General features: G+C 43.9%; 1 protein-coding gene across 1 annotated transcript; it reads left to right on the top strand.

Annotated features, from left to right (window-relative positions):
• Positions 1-2,502: 2,502 nt before the first annotated feature.
• ACSL3 (acyl-CoA synthetase long-chain family member 3) lies at positions 2,503-18,816 on the top strand (the record flags this gene model as incomplete). The annotated part of the gene is given in 14 exon segments (XM_009869854.1): positions 2,503-2,853; positions 7,649-7,826; positions 12,037-12,146; positions 13,219-13,357; positions 13,958-14,108; positions 14,247-14,370; positions 14,634-14,705; positions 14,839-14,978; positions 15,627-15,799; positions 16,599-16,673; positions 17,375-17,537; positions 17,539-17,564; positions 18,160-18,274; positions 18,659-18,816. Coding segments are annotated over 14 exon segments (1,975 nt in total), but the record flags the coding sequence as incomplete, so codon positions are not given.
• Between the last annotated feature and the right edge of the window lie 342 nt (positions 18,817-19,158).

Here is a 19,158-nt window from a genome sequence, read left to right as displayed (position 1 = left end):
CCATAACGACTCCAGAATTCTCTACAATCCTGTTCTCCTTTCCTTAGCAAAGGCTCGTTGCTGGCCATGACGAGCCCCGCGTGGTCGGGTGGAGCTGCCGAGGAAGGGCGGGTTGATGGTGACCAAAGGGTTGGCGCCCCGAGCGTTTTTTCTTTCCCTCCTTGCCCCAAGGGGTGTCTGCTTGCGACAGAGCTGCGCGTCTCTCCCCAGTTGACTCTGTAGAGGTGTCCGTTGTGGAACAGGGGTGTGGGTCTTCCTGGCCAAGGGTTGTGTGGGTGTTTGAGAGGTGCCTAGAAGGTCTCCTTGGCTTTAGAAGTGATGCTGAGACCCAGACACCGGCCTGGGGAAGGATGGAGAGGCTGGAAAAGCAGCAGGAAGGGCCCCAGGACAGCATTTGCACTCGTGTGGAAACCGTTGGCCTCGGGAAACCAAGCGCCGAGGCTTCTCTGGGGAGCACGGCGTCATTTCCACCGTTCTCTGGAGCCCATTGGGCTTTCCCTCCTCTCAAGAAACGCGTGAAAACACTTCTGCTGTAGCTGCGAGGAACATCTGCTTTCAAATACAGCTGTGGTTTAGATCCATACTGCAAACCAGACCTTCTGCTGAGGTGACCGTGCGGTTTTCTTCTCGGCACCCCTCCCTGCCTTGGGCTCTGCCTCACTTCAGCTCCACAGGCAGTTCCTTCTGTGTACATCCATTTCTCTTCTATTTTTCCGCAGACAAGCACACGAACGCTTACAGATGGATAATAGTAATTTTTTCTTTTAATGTGAATGTTAACAAATCGCCTTCTTTTGGCAGGACTCGTTGGTAAGAGAATCCTAGCGTGCGTTCCTGGGACTGTTAATTGTGGCTGAAATGTTTTGGGGTTTTTGTGGGGGTATCTGGGTTTGAGGAGGGGTTGAAGTAGCACGTCGAGGAACAGGGCAGGGCACCGTGGGTACCTAACTCGAGCAGCAAATAGCCCACGGAAACTGCTTTCTGGAAGAGATTACTCGCCTCAGAGCTGAGTAGCTGGGTAAATAATACTGTTTGCAGACAGGTCATAGTTAGGAGATGTTTACATTTGCTGCGTATTTGAGCTGTGAATTATTGGTGTGGGGTTTTAAGCAAGACTTGCTTCCGCAAAGGGCAATAAATAAAACCTTGATGTGTGTAGCGGGGCGAAATCAATGTGCGTAACGATTGCTGGTTGCTGTAGGCTTTTTTTTTAAAAAGAGTTGCAGCAAGTGGATTGATTTATTTGTTTTTTACAAAAGACAAGTGAATTTATAACCACTGTATTTAATGGGGATTTTCCACCTTTTAGATTTCGCGCCGTCGCCTGTGACAGCTCCTGTTGAGTCATCCGGGACGGGAACATCTCGTATCGGCTGCTCTACCTGCACCTGCCAAGATGAGAAGTTGCATAAGGTTTCTTTTTCTTGTCAACTTGTGCTTTTATTGTGGCGCAATAATTATAAGCAGGTTGATTAGTAAACACATTCCTTTAAGGATTTTTTTTTTGTTTTTCTCGTTTCACAAAAGTTTTTTTCTAAAACTCGAGGGTGTAACAGTATTAATGTAAGTAGCGTATTGGGCCAAATCACCGATTATGGATTAAGCAGGACCACTCCTGAAAACTGCCAGTTCCCTTCTGCGGGCTCTGGGATGGGCGTGCTGGTTGCTGCTTCTCACCCCTCCTGAAAAAACTTACCTCTGGTCTTAGGCTTTCACCTTCGTGAAACACAATTAGGTATAAACGGAGCAGCTATCATTACGAAACGTTCGCTGGCACAGTTTTTCAATTAAAAAACCATTCGCTTGCATGACTTTTAATTTTCTGATAGTCTTGCATGAATTAGCGGCTCCTTCTTCCAGGATTTAACATGCCCAGCTTTTTCCACATCGGTTTGAACACCAATTCTTCAAAAACGCCGACGGGATTACGTGGTGCCAGGATGGATGCGTGTTCTATAAGAGCCCGAGTGTTCACAGCTGATCTGCAGACCGAACCAGCAAATTAGAGATATTTTCGTGTATCATGTATTCTTATTTGTCGGTGATTAAGCCTCATCATCATCTAACTAACACTAAAACCACTGAGGCTGTCCTGCTTTCCATTCCCTGCCCCAGAATGTTCAGATTACTTACCCTCCTTTCACTGGTGCTTCCAACATTGGTGACGTGACCACAGATTGTATTTCAACAAATTTTTAAAACTTTATATTTATCTGTCAGAGGTTTTTCCTGTTGTTTGGTACTTCTAAAAAGCAGAATATGGGATAGTGAACAGTGCGTGCCTTTCAAATTTGGCATAACCTTGAAATTTTCCTTTTTCTGTGTAAAAAAAACCCCTACTTTGATAGAGGTTGCACTGACGTAGTTGGCAGTCACCCCCTTGCCGACAGGTCGGAGTTTACCACTAACGTTTTCTTTTCCTCTTTCCAGCTCTTTCCGGATCCCTGCCTGATCGATCCATGTTCCCCACCTCTCCCTGGTAACCTCCTGCAAGCAGCCAGAATGAAGTTGAAGCATAACATCAACCCCGTTCTTCTGCAGTTGATAAACTTTGTAATCCTGCTGTACTCCTTGGTAACGTACGTTCCCTGGTACATCTTTTCAAGCTCGAGGCAGGCGATAGAAAAAGCCAAGCAGGTGAAAGCTAAACCTGTGAATAACAAGCCCGGGGGCGCGTACAGATCCGTGAACAGCCTGCACTGTTTAGCTTCGGTTTTATATCCCGGGTGCGACACCCTCGACAAAGTTTTTAAGTACGCGAAAACGAAATTTAAGGACAAAAAACTCCTGGGCACGCGGGAGGTCCTCAAAGAGGAGGATGAAATCCAGCCGTCGGGAAAAGTTTTTAAAAAGGTGAGTCTCTCCTCGCAGCCCCGCCGGTGAGAAGTTTCGCAAAGCGCATTTCATAGAATCACAGAATGGCATAGGCTGGAAGGGACCTTAGGGATCATCTAGGGGGGAAAGTAAGTCTCTCTGCATAGATTAAGTAATTGGGAAAAGAGTTAAATGATCTAATTCCTGATCCTTCCTTACTGGGCATTTAACCCAGATGTCAGCCTTCTTGAGGAGATACCCCTTCTTATGGTCTCAGCCAAAGAAAAAGCACAAATATATTTCCTCAGGATGTTTTAGGTATTTGGTTTTTATATTTAGCTGATGATAAAGTTCTCCTTTTGGGAGAATTATGAAAAGCTTCCCTCTGTGTTGTTCTCAACTATGATCTGATAAATACAGAAAAATTACTAAATGCCTGTTCTCGCATGTGCCCTTCTAGGAAACGGAACTGTAAATGAAGGATTTACTGTTTTGTCCTGTCAATTGAGGCCTCAGATGAATTTTCTCTTTGGAAAAGCATTGCACAAGCTTCAGTTGGATTTTTTTTGGGGGGTGTGGAGTGTCTTTCAGTCTGGTTTAAGGTGAACTACTCTGGTGTGGGGAGCGTTGTGATTTCGGTACAAAACTGTTGTTTTATACTGAAGGGGCTGAGTTTTAGAGTCTTTTGAGACCTGCACTCTCAGTTGCTGCTTTGTGTTTGTTCAGAGGCATCTAAAAATGCAGTTTTGCCTGGAGCAAGTCAAGATACCATTAAGAGGATACATGTACGTGCGCAGATCTGTGCTAAAGGTCCCCCCTTCTGTACTGGAAGTCGTTAAATTGCTGTAAAGATAATTTTCAGTTAAGATCAGTTTTCTCAAAGAAAAATGTGTCTCTTTGTATAACAAAGGATTCCTTCAGCGCTGATAGTTCTGATTCGGAAGTGTGACAAAGTAGAATTCGGTCAGTAACGCAACACGTGACAGAGTTTATTCTGGTCAAATCTTTGTACCAACTTTGTTCATGAAACTTTCCCCCTGCCCCTCATGTTTTGGTACGAAGGAGGCGCTGGGGACACCTCATTTTCCTTTTTCTGATTTTTTTTTTCACGTTTCTCTGCCTTGTTCCCCTGTAAAGTTCATGTTGTACAAGAGTGTGGATCAGAGTTTCGGCTGCCCGGGCTCTGCTCTCAGGTTTTCCAACGTAATTAGTACCTTAGGGCTTAAGAATTTAGGAGTTTTAGCCTGTTGGGTTATGCAAGCAAAGTATTCTGAATATTGGAAAGCTGAAGAATGTTGGTGTTGACCTACTTGAATTACTTGTTTCTGAGTATTTAGACTTAGACGAAATTACCCAACTTAAGTAATTTCTAAGCTTGACACAACAGTTCATTATGGTCCGTTGCCACGCTTGCCCTCAAATTACTTTGTTCCAAGTTGTGGCATTATTGCCTAAGTCTACTTGTATTTTATTCTGTTTTTCCTTTCCAATAAGGACTGCAGTGTTTCTTAATACCTCACCACATGTTCTAGCAGGTGAAGAAAATCAGAAAATGTCACAAGGGAGCTTGTTTGTTCTGAATGTCAGGGCTCTTTTGCTTTTTGCCTTTCCACAACACGCATCTCTTTATTGCCTAATTAACGATTTCTTAATGAATGGGGTAAATATGTCTCTCAAAAGTAAAATGTTAAGCTCCCGATTCTTGGGAGAACTGAGCGGGCTCACACTTGTGGCAAAGATTATTTAAAGCTAGATATTTACCATCTCTGAGATGCTACATAAATGTATTGAGAGCAGGGACAGCCCAGGTCATCTGTGAGTTCTTGGCTTTTTATGGCAGTTTGCTGTTCAGAAGGGTTATTTATTCCTGTGTAGTTGCCCAAGTAGCAGAAATTCACAGATACCAGTGAAACACAGGCACGCACTTCTGGTTACTTTGTTGAAAAACTAAATATATTTAGTTTTTCCTTCTGTGCTGCCCCTTTAGTGGAGGGATGGGAGAGCAGACCTAATGCTGATTCCATGAAACTGTATTTAAGTCAGTATAAAACAACGTTGAAAATACATTAAGATGGAACTAATTGGAAAAAGTAAAGAACTTCAGCAGAGCTTCCATCTTATGATGCCCAAAAGATGAACTTGGTTTTGCTGGTTGATTATTTTCTGTCCTCTGGGTTCCAGGTTATGTTGTCACGTGCTGGCTTCTATCTACCTGCCTGCCTGGATTTTGCTTTGTGTGTCTTCTTTTGTTGTTGTTTTTGGGGGGTGTGTTCATTTGTTTTCTACTGCTTTAAAAAGAGTAAATAATATTTTAGGGCAGCGTTTTTCAGCTGCGATCCGTGCTTTCACTTGCAAAAGGCCAAAAATAAACATTTAGAATAAACTCTGCATTATTTTTAATACGCTTTCTGCAGGGAATTGTGTTTAATTTACCATCACAAGTTCTCCAGGTTGTAGCCAAGGTTCCTCAACCCCTAGAAGCTACTTTTAAGAGGACCTTGAAAGGTAGCTGAGGACTTCAGTGACCACGTGTGCCTGCGGCTGCTTTGAGAACATTTTATGACACCTTCACAGCAAAAATTTGCATAAAGTCGCGCTAAAAATCCAGGTTGAAGACATCTTCACTGTGCATCAAGTATTCTATCTCTGTGCTTTGCTGGATTCCCAAATATTAACGCAGTACTGATGGTTAATAATATTTTCCAGCGCAGCGAGTATTTTCAGTCATTTGCAGTTTAAATAGATCTGCACTAGAGGGCGATATTTTTCTATTAAATGTAGCCGTTTCTACTAAATGTGTTTTCTACTAAATGCAGCCGTTCGGTGGTGCCACCTCTTCTAATTTAATGTGGCTCTCCAGTCAGTTCTCAGGGATCTTGACTTATTTGGCCTTTCTCTTGCAGCCTCTTGCAGAGAGTTGGTTTATTTCCCTGTGCGGGCAGTTGGCCAGCAGAAATAAGGTCTGAAAGGTGGAAAATCAAATGTATGTGAACATTTAGAAGAGTGTTGTGGAGGTTTAGAAGGAAAATATTAGCAAAAGCTACTGAGGACAGGACCAAGGAGGGAGATGGATTTGCAGAAGTGCTCAAAGATAAGGAATGTAAAGAGGTGGAAGGTGGCAAGGAAATAAAAACTCAAAGTAGCTGCACTGAGAAGCTCTTCTGTTGTTACACCTCAGCATTCTTCAGAAATACAGCTGTATTTCGATATATAGAGAAAAACAACTGCTGGAGTTCCTTTCTGGGGATATTCTAAGCTTTTAGGGAAGGAAAGCAGCAATAAGGTCATCTTTTCTCTGCTCTGTGGCAAACTTGTTTAAGCAATGGGGATAATTTATTTCAGAGAATTAAATTAAATTCAGCTAATGAACCCGTCAGGAATTTCCAAAACCGCTGCCTTTGGTGGGAGAGGTGGGAAAGGCAAAAATATCCCTAATTGGAATTAAATTTCCAAACTTGTGGAATTTGTAGGATAGGAAGAAGTGCGATATTTTCTTTGGAAGCGGTGGCAGTTTCTCACACCGGTAAAACCGGGTTTGTCCTGCTCGGTAAGTAGGTTAATGAGGCTGTACCAGGTACAGCTCAGGTACCCAAGAGCGAGCTTCAGCAGGTTGAAAAAATGCTTTGGCAGAAGAAATCTGTTGGCTTATTTATTTATTTTATTTTTTTTCACCTGCTAGAGGTCAGGAGAGATTTTCAGTTACATTTTATTAAGAAGGTGGATGTGGAAATACAGACTGACTAGAAATGTAGCGACGTGCCAAAAAGTCGTTAGATTTTACAGCCCGCGAGTCTGGAATTTAGTTAGAGCTGATAAATGAAATGTGGAAAACAATGGGGGGCGAGGGAGGTGTTTGCCTTTCCTAGCTTTTTATTTAAGTGTTTGCTTGCATTTAGCTGTGTAGACAAAGTGTGAATACTTGGACTAATAAAAATTACATTTTTTTTTCAAAATTTGTCAGGGTGCTTGTGTAACAACATGGGTAAGGTATAATGATTTAGGAACTGGGTTTTCAGTGTAAAACATCTTCTTACTACTACAGCTGTATATGAAAATATCTGGGATATTCTCAAAGAAATAGCCTGTCACTCAGTGAAAAAATATTACTGCAAGGTGTAAGTGCACACATAGAAATCTGTGAGAGTGACCTGTGAATCCAAATCCAGCCCCAGCTCTCCCGTAAAGAAAAGGGAGATTGCTTAATCTTTTCCACGTGACTTTCCAGCACTGAGATTTGTCAGTAATTTCCAGTGCAGTGTTCTGTCCCTCTGCTATTTAACAGTAAAAAAGGGCAAAAAGACGACTCCTCTCCCCCCTGACCTGTGTTTGGGAACAAGGGAAAGGGATTTCACAATCTCTGACCCATCGGTGTGCTGCCCTCAGCATCCCGGCTTCCCGAATTTTTGATTAATTTGTTTAGTAAGAATGGGCACCTAAATATTTGGATGCCCAAACATCCAAGAAAGCAAATGTGGAGAAGGTGTCATAGCAGCTTTACTTAAAATAAAACAAAACCTTTGTGAAAAACGGAAGGTTTGGGGGTCGGATAACCACAAAGGGTGTCTGAAGTACGGTGGGAATCATGTGTTTTCCTGATGTGAAAATAGAAACTGAGGTGATAACGTGCGTGGAGATATCTCGGCATTTGTGTCGGAGCTGCCACAGCCCCCCTGGTTTTTGGCAAGAATATTATTTGTTATCTCAGATAAACCGCTGTTATAATTCAAGCAAGCGTTGCTTCAAACCTCTGCAGGTTCTCGATGCGGGTGGAGGCGCAGCAGGACGCGCCTTTAAGGATTTTAATTTTCTCACTTGGATTTATTATTCTGATCAGGTCATCCTGGGCAAGTACACCTGGCTTTCCTATGAGGATGTGTACGTTAGAGCCGTTAATTTTGGGAAGGGCTTGGCAGTCCTGGGGCAGCAACCAAAGACCAACATCGCGATCTTCTGCGAGACCCGGGCGGAGTGGATGATCGCAGCCCAGGCGTGCTTCATGTGCAACTACCAGCGTGAGTAACCCCTCTCCCCACATTTCTGGGTCTTTCAATGTGGCAGCGCAGGGCAAGGACAAACCTTCCTCTTTTTTCCCTTTGGGAACAGAGAAAAAATCATCTAGGGCTTGTCCAGAACATGTAAAATTACAAATAGGAAATAAAAAAGCGGAGGCTGTGCGCTTTGTAGCGTCTTACTGTGTCTCTGCTGGCAGATGGAGCACGGTTTTGGTAAGTATAGCTCGCTCAGTGAACTTGTGAGTGGTTTGTTTTCCTGTCGTCTTAAATCCGTGCAGATTTCCAAGTTTCTAAAGACAAACAAACAAAAATCGCACATGAATTCATTGACTCGGTTTTAGGAGTCAATGTCAAACCTTCATGTGTGCCCTGTAAGTTTTGTTTTAACTGGATGTTTTGTCAGTTCTTCAATTTAGGTTTGAGTTTTCATTGTATCGTTATCTCAAAAAAATGGAAGGGCATGGGTGAGTCCTGACCTGATTTTGGAGAACATTTTTAAATTCAAAAGTTGCTTAGTGCCTCCCTTTACCGAACTGCAAGTCATTCCTTAACTCAAACCTTAGGCTGAGCTGATCTAAATTTTTTTTTTTGTATTTTTCTTTCTTCTCTCCACCTCTTGACTTTCTCATGGTCCGTTGCACATCACTTAATTACATCCTAATTTAACCCGAGTGCTGGTTTGAGATTGTGCTCGAGGACAAGCTTGAGTCCTAGTTAGTACTTCAGAAACCTTCAGACTGTATTTACTTCTGGTGAAGGATTTATAGTGGATCTCATTCCCCAGTACAGGCTGGGGGTAAACTGGACAGAGAGAGCAGCTGTGAAGAGGAGGACCTGGTGGGCAATGAGTGAGCCACAAGGATGTGGTACCAGCAGCATCCCGGGTGGCAGTAGCGTGGGTGTAGTGAGTAGGGTCCAAGGAAGTGATCCTCCTCCTCCACGTCCAGGGCACTGTGTCCAGTCTGGGGCTTCCCAGTAGGGGAAGAGAAAGCTGTTGACGTGCTGGAGTGAGTCCAGTGGAGGGCTGCCAAGATGCTGAGGGGGCTGGGGAACGCGACACGGGAGGAGAGGCCGGTCGAGCGGGGTCTGATCAGCGCTGGGATGAGCGAGCTGAGCTCTTGCCGCTGTCCCAAGCGTCTGGTGGGAGCACGCCGAGGAGACGGAGCCGGGCTCTGCTCAGAGGTCGTTCCCGTAAGGCTGGAGGCAACGGGCGGGAGCTGAAACGGGAAAATTTGCTTAGATACCAGGACAGACTTCTTCCCTGCGAGGGTGGTTAAATGCCGGAACAGGAGCCTGGGACGGTTGTGAGATCTCCATCGCTGAAGATGTTCAAAACCAGCCTGGCCGTGGCCCCGAGCCCTCTGCGGTAACGAAGGTTTCTGTGCAGGTGATCTTGCCGGGTGCTTTCCCAGCTCAGTTCCGGGGTGGTTTTGGTCCTTTCCTCAGCGAGCGACTGCTGCTGCCTTGCCTGCCGGAGCAGAGATCTGCACGGGCTCTTCTCAGATGAGATGCTGGCGTTGCTTTTCAGCTACGTGTCTTGTGATACACCGTGACAGTCCCCTTTTATCACTTCTGGGGTCTGTTAGATTCTTGGGGACTGTCCTGGGAATAAACGCAAAGCCATATTGTAGTTATTTTTATTTTTATTTTTATTTTTATTTTTTCTCTGGAAGTGAAGCGCGCTTACAAACCCTAGGAGAATTTCGTAATTCGAGGCCGGGGGAGGGCAAAAGAAATGATCTGAGATAGCGGCTGGGTGTCGTGTGCGGAATGGCATGCCTGCGTTTGTGGCTTTGCTGGATTCGTGTTTTAAATTCCCTTAGTGAGACGTGCTCCGGCGCACTGTCTGACGTGGTGTTTCGCATCCAGGCTGGATGTCATCTGAACGTGAACTTGGCTGACTCGCGCCGTGGCGGCCGACGACGATACCGTGCAGCGCCCGCGGTCGGTCTGCTGGGGGAGTTAGAAAATTCCGATGATGTAGAAGAAGCGGTGGGGGAAAATTAATGCTGCACATGACTTCTCCGAGCGTTTTTTGACTTCTCCGAGCGTTTTTTGACTTCTCCGAGCGTTTTTTGACTTCTCCGAGCGTTTTTTGACTTCTCTGAGCGTTTTTTGACTTCTCTGAGCACTTTTTCACTTCTCTGAGCATTTTGTCACTTCACAAGCCTCGCAACGGCTCCCTGCTGCGGTAGGGTTGTGCCGTTCTTTCCCAGCGTGGAATGTGTTGAATCTGAGGGGCCGTGCCCGGAACTGCTGCGCAGGGAGCAGGTTCATCTCCTCGTAGGTCGCGTTGCAGAGGATATATATGCCTTTTGTACCACGCAGCTAAAGCAGGGAGAGTAGTTTTTATGCCAATCAAGTGGGTTTGTGATGAGAAATGCTTGCTTGGTGGTACCTTTTACATTGCTTGGAGCTCTCTACGTCTTGTCATTGCGGAGGGTAGAGTGAGATTGCTAGCTTATAAATGGGGAAAAAAGTACGAACACGAAAACAGATTTTCTTCCAAAGTGTCTCCCCTTCATCTGTGTGAAGAGCTCTTCACCGGCGTGGGCAGGTAGAACACCCGAGGTGTCACCCAACCCTGCAGCCCGTAGGAGAGGCTGCGTTCCGTTTGTCGAGCGTGCCTTCCCGCACTCTTGAGCCCAAGTGATTTTGTCGGAACCCATTTGGCTAAAACCTTCAAAGGTACATTTTTATTTTTGACGTGTGGTGGGTGCCGAAATAATAAATGGTGGAGGTTCCGTTTGTCTTTTTAGGGCAAGGCTTTGTTCTTGTCGTTAACCAGCTGTGTCTGGGATTTTTCTTTCAGTCGGATTCCGAGAGCTTAGTTGTAGGTGAGTAATTAACCACTGAAGTGGTTATTTCGGAGCTTGTGCTTCTCTTGTTGGCTCGGGGAAACTGAATTTCTGCGAGATGTTTATGTAACAGGGGTCACTGCAGTGAGTAGGGAGAGCTCGTGGGAACTCGGCAAGACGCTCGTCTGGACTCTGCTCCCACCAAATTAAAGAAAACACAGAGCATGTGCGTTTGCCCTGCGACAGTTCTCAACTATGATGGACTGTTTTAACAAGGGAAAAAATTAAAGTAGAGGTCAGCTGTTTGCTTTTCCGGGTAAGAAAAGTGCTTTTTCGAGTTCTTCCCTGGTATTCTGTGCTGGGTGAGTGACTCCCTGGGGTTCACATCTCCAAGTGCCGCAGTGCACAAGGTGTAGGTACAGCCCTAAGGTACGAGGGAGTGGCTTCTTTTAATAATAATATATATGTATATATTCAAATATTCAGCTAAACCAAGACCGACAGATTAGTCAAGACTAGAAAGACTAAAATACAAAAGAGATCAGATACCTGATGTAACAAAAGCTGATGTTGTCAGCATTAAGGATTGTCTAGGTTGACCTTACAGCTTTTTTTGCATTCTGCTTGGAAAATAGATTTGTTTATTTCTTTTTTTTACTAAGACCAGTACCTCTCTTCCTTTCTGAGCTGCCTTTTCCTTCCCCAGTCTCTTCCTGTCTTCTCTCACGCAGTTCCCTCCAAAATGGCAGGAAATTAAATAGGACTTTTCAACTGTGACTATGAAATAATTGCAGTTTAGCACTTGTTGAGCCATCCTTAAATACAGGAAAACGTGTTTCTAATGGGTGGTTTCCTGAATCTTTTCTCTCCTTGCTCTTCTGTATTTTCATTGCGTCAGTTCCGTGCCTAAAAATTCAAATGATTAATCCTTTTGCAGTGGGTTGACCCTCCGCTCCATCCCTCCCCTCCTCAGCCGGGCAGGGGAGATTAAAATACAACAAAAAGCTCGTGAGTCGAGATAAGGACAAGAGAAATGACCATCCTGGGCAAAACAGACTCGGCTTAGGGCAAAATTAATTCAGTCAATCACATCAGATTTAGGCAACGAGAAATTAAGCCAAATCTTAAAAAGCCTTGAAAAATAGTGAACAGCCTTACAGGAATGGCTGGTTTTTATTCAGTCTGGGAATAGCTTGAAATTATGCCGTGTTTAAATCCGTGTAACATGTATTTTTTTTTGTTTTAATAGCACAAAACTCTACCACCTTTATATGAGCTGGCAAATATTTTCACAGCGTCGCCTGACCTAGAACGGGTTAATCTTTATTTTTTGCCATAAACTATACTTAAAAGTATATAATTAAAAAGTATATAAATATAATTTTATTTTCTGCCCCCATTTTCCCTTTCAGTCGTTACTCTGTACGCTACTCTGGGAGGGCCAGCGATCGTCCACGGGCTGAACGAAACGGAGGTGACCACCATCATCACCAGCAAAGAACTGATGCAAACAAAACTGAAGGTCAGAAAACTCGTTCTTTGTCTCTCTTTCCCCCGGTTTTGCCGAAAGGCCGTAGGGAGCCGTGATTGATTCCCTTCCTGCAGGGCGGGCGCTGCTTTTCGAATGAGATTTATGCGCCTGTCTTGGGGTGCAGAACAAATGATAGCTCAGCCTGCAGCGAGGCGAAGCAGCTGAGTTGTGATCATGCCCCTGATGCATTGCCCGATGTTTTTCCGGCGGAGAATAACTCTTCACCCTAACGGTTGGGCGCTCGAAGAGCAAGAGTGTGCGAAACGCCAAAACACCCAGAAAACTTTTTTTTGATTTCCTGCCCCCGATTGAGCACACAAGTGGAACGACAAATCCGCCTGAGTTTCTTCCTCGTGTGTTTTGGGCAAACTAGACCCTTTTCACACAAGGCAATGGTTTTGATGGAAACCTGTGGTTGAATTTTGAATGAGAATTTCCCAAACCTTATTTTTTTTTATTTTTTTAAGCTACTAGAATGATGATTTATATACAGCGTGCATTTATTTCAGCTTGCAGGAAGAGAATGAAATTCTTCTGCTGGGGATGATAATTTCTTCCACTAGGACACTGATAAATATTTTAGAGTTCACATTTTCTCTCAGATGCTGAACTGGTGCTTAACTAGTCATTTTCTGTATCTTTGCCAGCAGCTGCTTATTTTTAAATAGCATAATTATCAAGTAGCAACATAAGAATTATTGGGAGCCCAGTGACGCTCTCAGCGTTCTTTGGGAGTGGAAAGTCAGTTATCTCTGCAAATCATTGCAGCCTCATTCGCGGGCTTTCCTTGGAATGATCAGCAAGCAGTTGGGAAAGTTTTTGGACTTGTAAGTGGAAAATTCAATTGGTCCCACAAATCTAAATGCGGAAAGTTTCAAGCTTTGTGGCTGTTGGAGCTTATCCTCTGATATTTTAAATCCTCAGGTTTTTTTATGTCGGTGTTGTTTGGTTTTTTAACGTATACAGTAGGTAGGTGCGTGTTTTGTGGAGTTCTTTTGTATTTCTTTTTTCCTTCCCTGTTGGCACAAACCTCACGTTTCCGGACGCGTTTTCATTTCCACAGGAGATTGTTTCTCAAGTCCCGCTGCTGCGACATATTATCACGGTGGACGGCAAACCCACGACGTGGTCGGAGTTTCCCAAGGGCGTCATCATCCACACGATGGCCTCGGTGCAAGCCATGGGGGCCAAGGCTGACACCGGTACGTTGTCTCCTCTCCTCTCGTTTGGCGTCCTGCTTGTTGAGTAAACCGGTAGATCTTGGTCGCTTTTAGTGCGTTTCTGGAAGTATCACTCTGTGAATTCCTTCGATCCCCATCTCTGGAGCTGGAATTCAGAATTTCAGGAGGTGGTGTAACTAGCATCGGAGCAAATTTTTGATTCTTGACTCTGAAGAGCTGCTAAACCTGGGTTCCGAGATGTTGGTCTGTTCAGCAGTTGCTGTCTTCTCTTATTATTCTTTGTGTTTTCGGGATCTTTTAACCGCTGAAGGCAAATGAATGTCGCTTTAGGAGTAGGGTGGGTGGTTAATCCGTCTGCTCCGGATGTTCAGGGGGTGGCAGGTTTGCTCCAACACCGTGACCTCTCCTTTTCTTTAAAAGATGGTTTTGCTTTTCTGACGCCCCGGTTTTATGCTAAAACCCTTTCGGACAACACCAACGGAAAAAACCCATCTGTAATTCAGTAGCTCCTTGAGATCTGTCAACCTGTGCTGAAATAAGTTGTATCTGACGGGCTTTCCTCACATCACGTGTTCTCTTTCTTTTTTTGTTGCCGTTGTTGCTTTTCAACAGGAATTGCAGGAAGCAAGCAGCAAGCCAGGCCCGTGCCCTCGGACATCGCGGTGATCATGTACACCAGCGGCTCCACGGGAGTCCCCAAGGGCGTCATGATCTCCCATTGCAACATCATCGCCGGCATCACTGGAATGGCCGAGAGGATTCCCAACCTGGGGTACGCACCGACAGCTCCTCACCTGTCCCAGAGCTCTGAATATTTTGGAAAAAATATCCTCGAGCTCAAAGGGCTTTTTCCACTCTCTTGAGCTTTTTGGAGTGGGCTCTGTGTTGAGCTTCTAAACGTCCTTTACAGGGAAAAAGACATTTATATCGGCTATTTGCCTCTTGCCCACGTGCTGGAGCTGAGTGCTGAGCTCGTGTGTCTGTCTCACGGGTGTCCCATCGGTTACTCTTCGCCTCAGACGCTGGCTGACCAGGTATGTGGAAAACGTTTGCCCTTCTGGGAGGAAAAAAAAATAACAAAATGACTCAGGTCTTTGTCACATTTCTTAAAAACTTAGACAGATCTTTTCTGCGGTTTGTAAGATGGGCTGTTGGCGGTTATGGCTGGTACTCTGGGCTAGTTTTAATTGTTAAAATGTAATTTAAATGAAAATGATTTCTTAAAAGATGCACTGTGTTTGTTTCCCGCGTTAAAAATCTCAAATGTGTCTGCTAGTAAACTTGTTCTTCGCTTTAGTCCTCTAAAATCAAGAAAGGAAGCAAAGGTGATGTTACTACCCTTAAGCCGACCCTAATGGCAGCTGTCCCGGTAAGTGAAGGATAAATCATTTTTAAATTATTTTCAAAATGTGATTAATAATTCAAATTTTGAACAAGAAAATTCATGCAACGTTTAGGATTTTCATTTCTCAGTGCGAAAGTTAATCTTCTTGTGTAACTAGGAAATCATGGATCGGATCTACAAAAACGTCATGAACAAAGTGAATGAAATGACGAGTTTCCAGCGGAATCTCTTTATATTGGCCTACAACTACAAAATGGAGCAGATTTCCAAAGGTTACACTACCCCGCTCTGCGATAGGTAATTTTATTTTTAATGACACCAGAGGAACGCTTATCAAAGTCAGCAGCATCTCATCTTTCTTGTGTCTTTTCCTTTGCTTTAATGGTGACGCTCTGAACGTGAACAAGTCTGTCACTAAGTGAAAATTGAAACAACAAATGGGTGATTCCTGCAATGGTTTTAAATATTTCCTCATACAATTTGAGTGTTATTTAACTTGAAACTGATCGCATCTGTTGCATTATTTTCCTGAGGACTTTAATAATGGATTGATACAATTCTTTGGTGAAGTCTATTCCTATAGGTAACTGCAGACTTCACGTTTCCACACAAGTGAAATTGTAGAATATTTCAAGTTGGAAGGAACCCCTAAGAGTTAACTCCCAACTTCCGTGAGACTAAAGGATAATATAATTTTAGAGTTTATATAGTGGACATAAATTATTTTTGGAGGGGAAAATCACAGAGCTTCACTGTCTTACTAAATTTACGTTCTTGGAAGATTTAATCCACCTTGAAATGAGAACGTGGGAAAAAAGCTCTGTGGAAAGCGTCAGAGTTTGCCTTGAACGCCCTAAAAGCTTATTCCAAGCTGGGAGAATTCACTTTACCTACACGATGCGGCGAATCCACACTTTGCATCCCCTTTTTGCCTTTTTTTTTTAGCCTTATTTTCCGGAAAGTGCGGCTGCTGCTCGGCGGGAAGATCCGCATCCTGCTCTGCGGAGGAGCTCCGCTCTCGGCGGCCACGCAGCGCTTCATGAACATTTGCTTCTGCTGCCCCGTGGGACAGGGCTACGGGCTCACCGAGTCCGCCGGCGCCGGCACCATCACGGAAGGTCGGTGTGGGAGCCCGAAAACCTCACGCCGCCGAGTTTTTGGCGTTACTCATGGTCGTGGATGTGTAAAACCCCCACGTAAAGCGAACGTTCTCGCCTGGGATTAAGAGGGGTGGGTTTAAGGCTTTGGGGCACTTGGTTGAACGGGGAAAAAAGAAAATTATTTCAGGTTTTGGTGAGGAAGTCGAAGCGGTAGGAGGATTTAAAACATGGAACGTGAAAGCCTGCGCCGGATTCTGGTTTTGTCTAAATGGTTTCAGTTGCCCTAAATGTCTTCAGCAGAAACAGTCAGAGCTGCTGTGATCTGCAGGGGAATCATTAGGCTGGACTCTGGAATATGTGTTATTTTTGTCTTAAGATCCCTTTTTTCTCTCACTGCTCTTCTCTGATTTGTTCCTTGGTGATCCCCAAGCTGCCGTGAGGTGGTTTTTGTTCCAAGAGCTCTTTGGAAATGGTTTCTTCATTAGCTTGGAATGAAATAAAAGAAAGTATAAATTAATTAAAATAGAATGAAAATAAAATAGAATGAAATTAAAATAAAATGAATTAAAATAAAATGAAATTAAAATAAAATAAAATAAAAATTAAAAAGAGAAATAAAATAAATAAAAGCGTAGAGCTGTAACACAGGTGATGCAGTTCCCGGTGATGCTCCTTTAGGAGAGTGCCCAGATGCAGAAGTATTTGAGGCTGAGACTTCAGGAAAGTGGCCCAAACTACGAATCCCTGAGTTGTTAGGAAACATTGCTGCTTAGTTTGGTGTTTTTCCTGAGAAAATGCTCTCTTTTTACAATTCTAGTTTGGGACTACACGACAGGGAGAGTGGGAGCACCTTTGGTCTGCTGTGAAATCAAGTTAATGAACTGGGAAGAAGGTGAGAATTTGTGTAATTAAATTTATAGTGTTTTTAAGAGCTTTGTAGAGCTGGTTTTCTACTGGGCTTTGCTCAGTTCCAGTGGTTATAAGGACTGGATCTTGGCTTTTTAAATTTTAAATGCTACCCTTAGCTATAAAAGGTTGATCTTGTGGGACAAAAAAGGTAAATTCCCCGGTGATGTTTAAACTTAAGAATATATATAAAATTTATTTAAGGAGTTTGAAAGATTTTTACCTGACGCCCTTTCACTGTGTGCAGTGTATTATGTGTTGCAGAGTAGAAATACAGAATGCTTCAGGGTGTTTGGGGTTAATGCGAGACCTTAGAGTTTGCTTTCCTAAAATGCAAAGTGAAATTTATCTTTTTTTTAAATTATTCTTTATTTATTTATTATTCCAGCCTGTATGATGCTGATAGAGGGTGTTAGTCCTGGCAGAAAGATTGTGTAGGAGTGGCATTTGCCCTCTGCACTTGTATGAGCTTCACAGTTTGTAAAAAAAATAGCTCTTTATATGCCAAAAAAAGAGTTGGAACCACCTCTTGTCTTGGCAGGTTATTTTTGCAAGTGGTAACTGTGGCTGAGGGCTTGAATTCGAGTGTTTTATCCTATGTATAAATAGCAAAAATAATAGGAATTCTTGCTTTGGAATGAATATATTTTAATTGCTGTTAACTTAATAAAAACCCCAATATTTTAGGTGGGTATTATAACACTGACAAACCGTACCCGAGGGGGGAGATCCTCATTGGGGGGCAGAACGTGACGGTGGGCTACTACAAAAACGAAGCGCGGACCAGAAAAGATTTCACCGTTGATGAGAACGGGCAGAGGTGGCTCCACACTGGGGACATCGGAGTTTTTGCAGGATGGGTGTCTCAAAATTATCGGTGAGTTAAATAAATTCAGGCGGAGATGGGTAGGGACACTCCTCAGGGCTGAGAAAACCCCCAAAAAAATGAATAAAACCATCTCCCTGTGGTGATGCGCAGTGTAAAGCCCTGCCACGCGTCCCGGGGAAGCAACGTAAACTCGATTTTGTGTTTTAAAAGCTGATTTTTGAAGCAATTGCTTCCTTTTGAAACGACCTCAGCGCCGACTCCGCTGGGTTAGTGAGGCTGGGTGGTAATTAGGGAGTGAGATGTAGGCTAATTGAGCCAGATAAGCTGCCTGAGACTTCATGATTTTTAGAAGTGGGGAATTTCATTCGGTGAAAGGGCTCTTATGGTAATAAGAAATCAGTTCAGGCTTTTTTTTTTAAAATCTTGCCATTCTTTATAATAAAATATCTCATTATTATAAAAGAACAGGAGGAAACGCTGTTCTTAAACAGAGAAAACGCAGGGGATTGAAATGTTTCCCACATTGAGGGGAGGGATAAAATGCAGAGTCTGGACAGAAAAGCATAAAATCAGTGTTCGAAGCCTTGCAGTCTGGGGTTTACTGTTCAATTTCTTTTTTTTTTTCTTCTTTTCTCCTCGATAGATCGTAAAAAAGATCTTGTGAAGCTCCAGGCTGGAGAATACGTTTCTCTTGGCAAGGTAGAAGCGGCTCTGAAGAACCTGCCGCTGGTGGATAACATTTGTGCGTACGCCAGCAGGTAAGAGGCCGGCGCTGCCGAGTCGCTGCCGGGCGAACCCTGAGCGAAACCTTTCTGCCCGCTCAGCACGGGGAATCTTTTAAACAGTTGCAGAAGGGTTTTCCTTACGGTACGACGGAATAGCTTTCAAAACTGAAGCACCTGACATGTATGGGTCTAGTTTTCCTTTCTCCCTCTTTTTTTTTTTTTGTTTTCCCCCACTGGAAAATGCCAAGAACGGGTCTCTTCCGTTCCCTTCTCCCCAGCCTGAAGCTGGTTTTCGCATTAAAAATGCTTTTCTGCTGGTGTGCTTGTAGCTTGAGAGAAAACACCCCAGCTTCAAAATGTTGTTTGTTTCGAAGACCCCTTAACGTGGCGCAATCTAAAGCCCCTTGTGCTTCTCAGCTTCCATTCTTACGTCGTTGGGTTCGTTGTGCCAAATCAAAAGGAGCTGGCGGAGCTGGCTCGGAAGAAAGGCTTTAAAGGCACCTGGGAGGAGATCTGCAGCAGCCCCGAGATGGAAAAAGAGGTGCTGAAGGTGCTGGCCGAGGCTGCCATGGCAGGTGAGCGGCTGCCTGGGGAGGAGGAACCTTCTGGGACCATAATTTCTAGGAAACAGTTCAGCATGGGCCCAAGAAATATTCCCTGGAGCGCGTGTGTTGTAGAGCAGCTGCTAAGGGGAATTTTCACACGGAGTTGGGTCAGTCCCTTTTGGTTCATGGAACTCTCACCTGGCTATTTATTTATTTGTCTGTTTGTTTGTTTATTTTGCTGTGGTGAGAAAAGGCTATAAAAACAGGGAAAACTTAAGCTCAGTTCTTTTCCATATATATCTACATATATATCTATATCTACATATATATCTATATATAGTAGTACAGGACATATATATATATATATACACA

This window comes from Apaloderma vittatum, unplaced genomic scaffold (genome assembly GCF_000703405.1).
Source record: "Apaloderma vittatum isolate BGI_N311 unplaced genomic scaffold, ASM70340v1 scaffold245, whole genome shotgun sequence".
In the NCBI taxonomy this organism is placed as follows: Eukaryota; Metazoa; Chordata; class Aves; order Trogoniformes; family Trogonidae; genus Apaloderma; species Apaloderma vittatum.
This window is presented reverse-complemented; position numbering and strand designations above follow the sequence as displayed.